Source organism: Halyomorpha halys, unplaced genomic scaffold (genome assembly GCF_000696795.3).
Source record: "Halyomorpha halys isolate HHAL.00 unplaced genomic scaffold, Hhal_1.1 Scaffold508.1, whole genome shotgun sequence".
Classification (NCBI taxonomy): domain Eukaryota; kingdom Metazoa; phylum Arthropoda; class Insecta; order Hemiptera; family Pentatomidae; genus Halyomorpha; species Halyomorpha halys.
The window spans coordinates 628798-630423 of record NW_027106467.1 but is presented as its reverse complement, the minus strand read 5'-3'; the positions used below and the strand labels follow the sequence as shown (position 1 = coordinate 630423).

At 31.7% G+C, this 1626-nt stretch overlaps 1 protein-coding gene across 1 annotated transcript in view; it reads left to right on the top strand.

Annotated features, from left to right (window-relative positions):
• The window catches only part of LOC106683720 (beta-glucuronidase), a gene marked incomplete in the record, with an annotated part of 28603 nt that overhangs the window by 24187 nt on the left and 2790 nt on the right, over positions 1-1626 (top strand). The window contains 3 exon segments of the mRNA XM_067044841.1: positions 1-102; positions 1164-1330; positions 1411-1553. Of these exon segments, the coding sequence (XP_066900942.1) occupies positions 1-102; positions 1164-1330; positions 1411-1553 (412 nt within the window).

Sequence of the window (1626 nt, the reverse complement as noted above, 5' to 3'; positions counted from 1 at the left end):
TTTGTCTGGTATGACAGAACTTTCTTCGTACCTCAATCCTGGCAAAATGAACACCTCCGGGTTTGGATCAGGTTTAGCAGTGTCAACTACCTTGCACATGTGGTAAGTTGTAATCCATTGGTTTATGAATAATTATAAATGTAATGTGTGAGCTAGAATATTTGTTTGTTTTCCAGTTTCATATTCCTATTATCTTATATTCTTTATTTTTATCCAAATTAATTACAGTAACATTTGATCAGGTTTCTGATCCCAAAACTTTACGCCGGAAGTCTTCTGCCTTATGTCTACCTGTGGTTACGTACATTGATTATCAATCAGGCAAAAAAGAATCAAGTTTTTTTGAAGAGATCACCAATAAATAAAACTAATTTTTTATAGTGTGTCAACAGTTCATCCTAAGTTGAAGGTCTTCATCAAGCCAACTGGGATAGAAATTTCATAATGATTGAAACTTCTAAACCAGCAGAAGAGATACACTACTACAACCATTGTGGAACTTCTACACCACCATAACACACTAATACTATACAACTACACTACTACATCACAAAATTTGTTGTGAAACTTGTACACCATATTGTTATGTCACAATAGCCGTAAAACAAGAATAATTCATCATCTGGCATCACCACACTACTACACTACAACACTTGTTATAGAAATTTACACCAGTGGTTCTGATGAAGTCCTACAAGGCTGCAGCATTGGTACACAATGAAAAATAAGTTTTACTTATTAGATTTTCCTTACTGATCCGCTCCTATTCCCTTTCCTCAAGTTCTTATAATGCATCTACAATCAATAGCATCCACACCAGAAAGATTTTTGTTTGCTTGTTTTGGTATGATAATGATAATAATATTTTTAAAAAAAGTAACATCCAAAACATTATAATTAAAATTCTTATATAAACTTAATAATTACTAAATTACCAACTTTTTTTTTCTTAACTTCATACTTCTTTAACCAAGACTTTCACTCGTGATACTCTCCTTTATCACAATTTAAACAGGTACTCTTAGAAATTATAATATTAAGGGAACACTATCTCCTAGGATAAATGTTATTTTCATTTCACTCCATTTAATAATTATTACAGAATTACTTATGCAGATTGGTTTCTAATTTTGGAACGTTTCCTTTCTAATTTCTACTTCTAGTGGATCAATGGCAAGCATGTAGTTCAGCATGATCTTGGTCACCTACCATTCCAACAGGAAATAACTGAGTGGTTAAATTATGGAACTGAAAATAGAATAACTGTTGCAGTTGACAATACACTAAGTCCTACCACTGTGCCTCAAGGATCATTAAGTAAGATACCAACGTAAGTTCTCTTCTTAAGTAAGTAATCCATTTTGATCTGCAATAACAATTCATATTCATCTTGTTCTTTATCTTTTGAAGATTAAGTGGAGAAAAAACTGTTCAGGAATACACATTTGATTTCTTCAACTATGCTGGAATTCACCGATCGGTTCATTTATATACTACACCAGATCTGTACATTGATGATGTTACTGTCTATACTGACATAAATGGCTCCAAAGGTAAAATTTTGGTTTTAGAGCATACAGAGATTGTTGTTAAATTATATTCATTATTTATTTTATTATTATTATT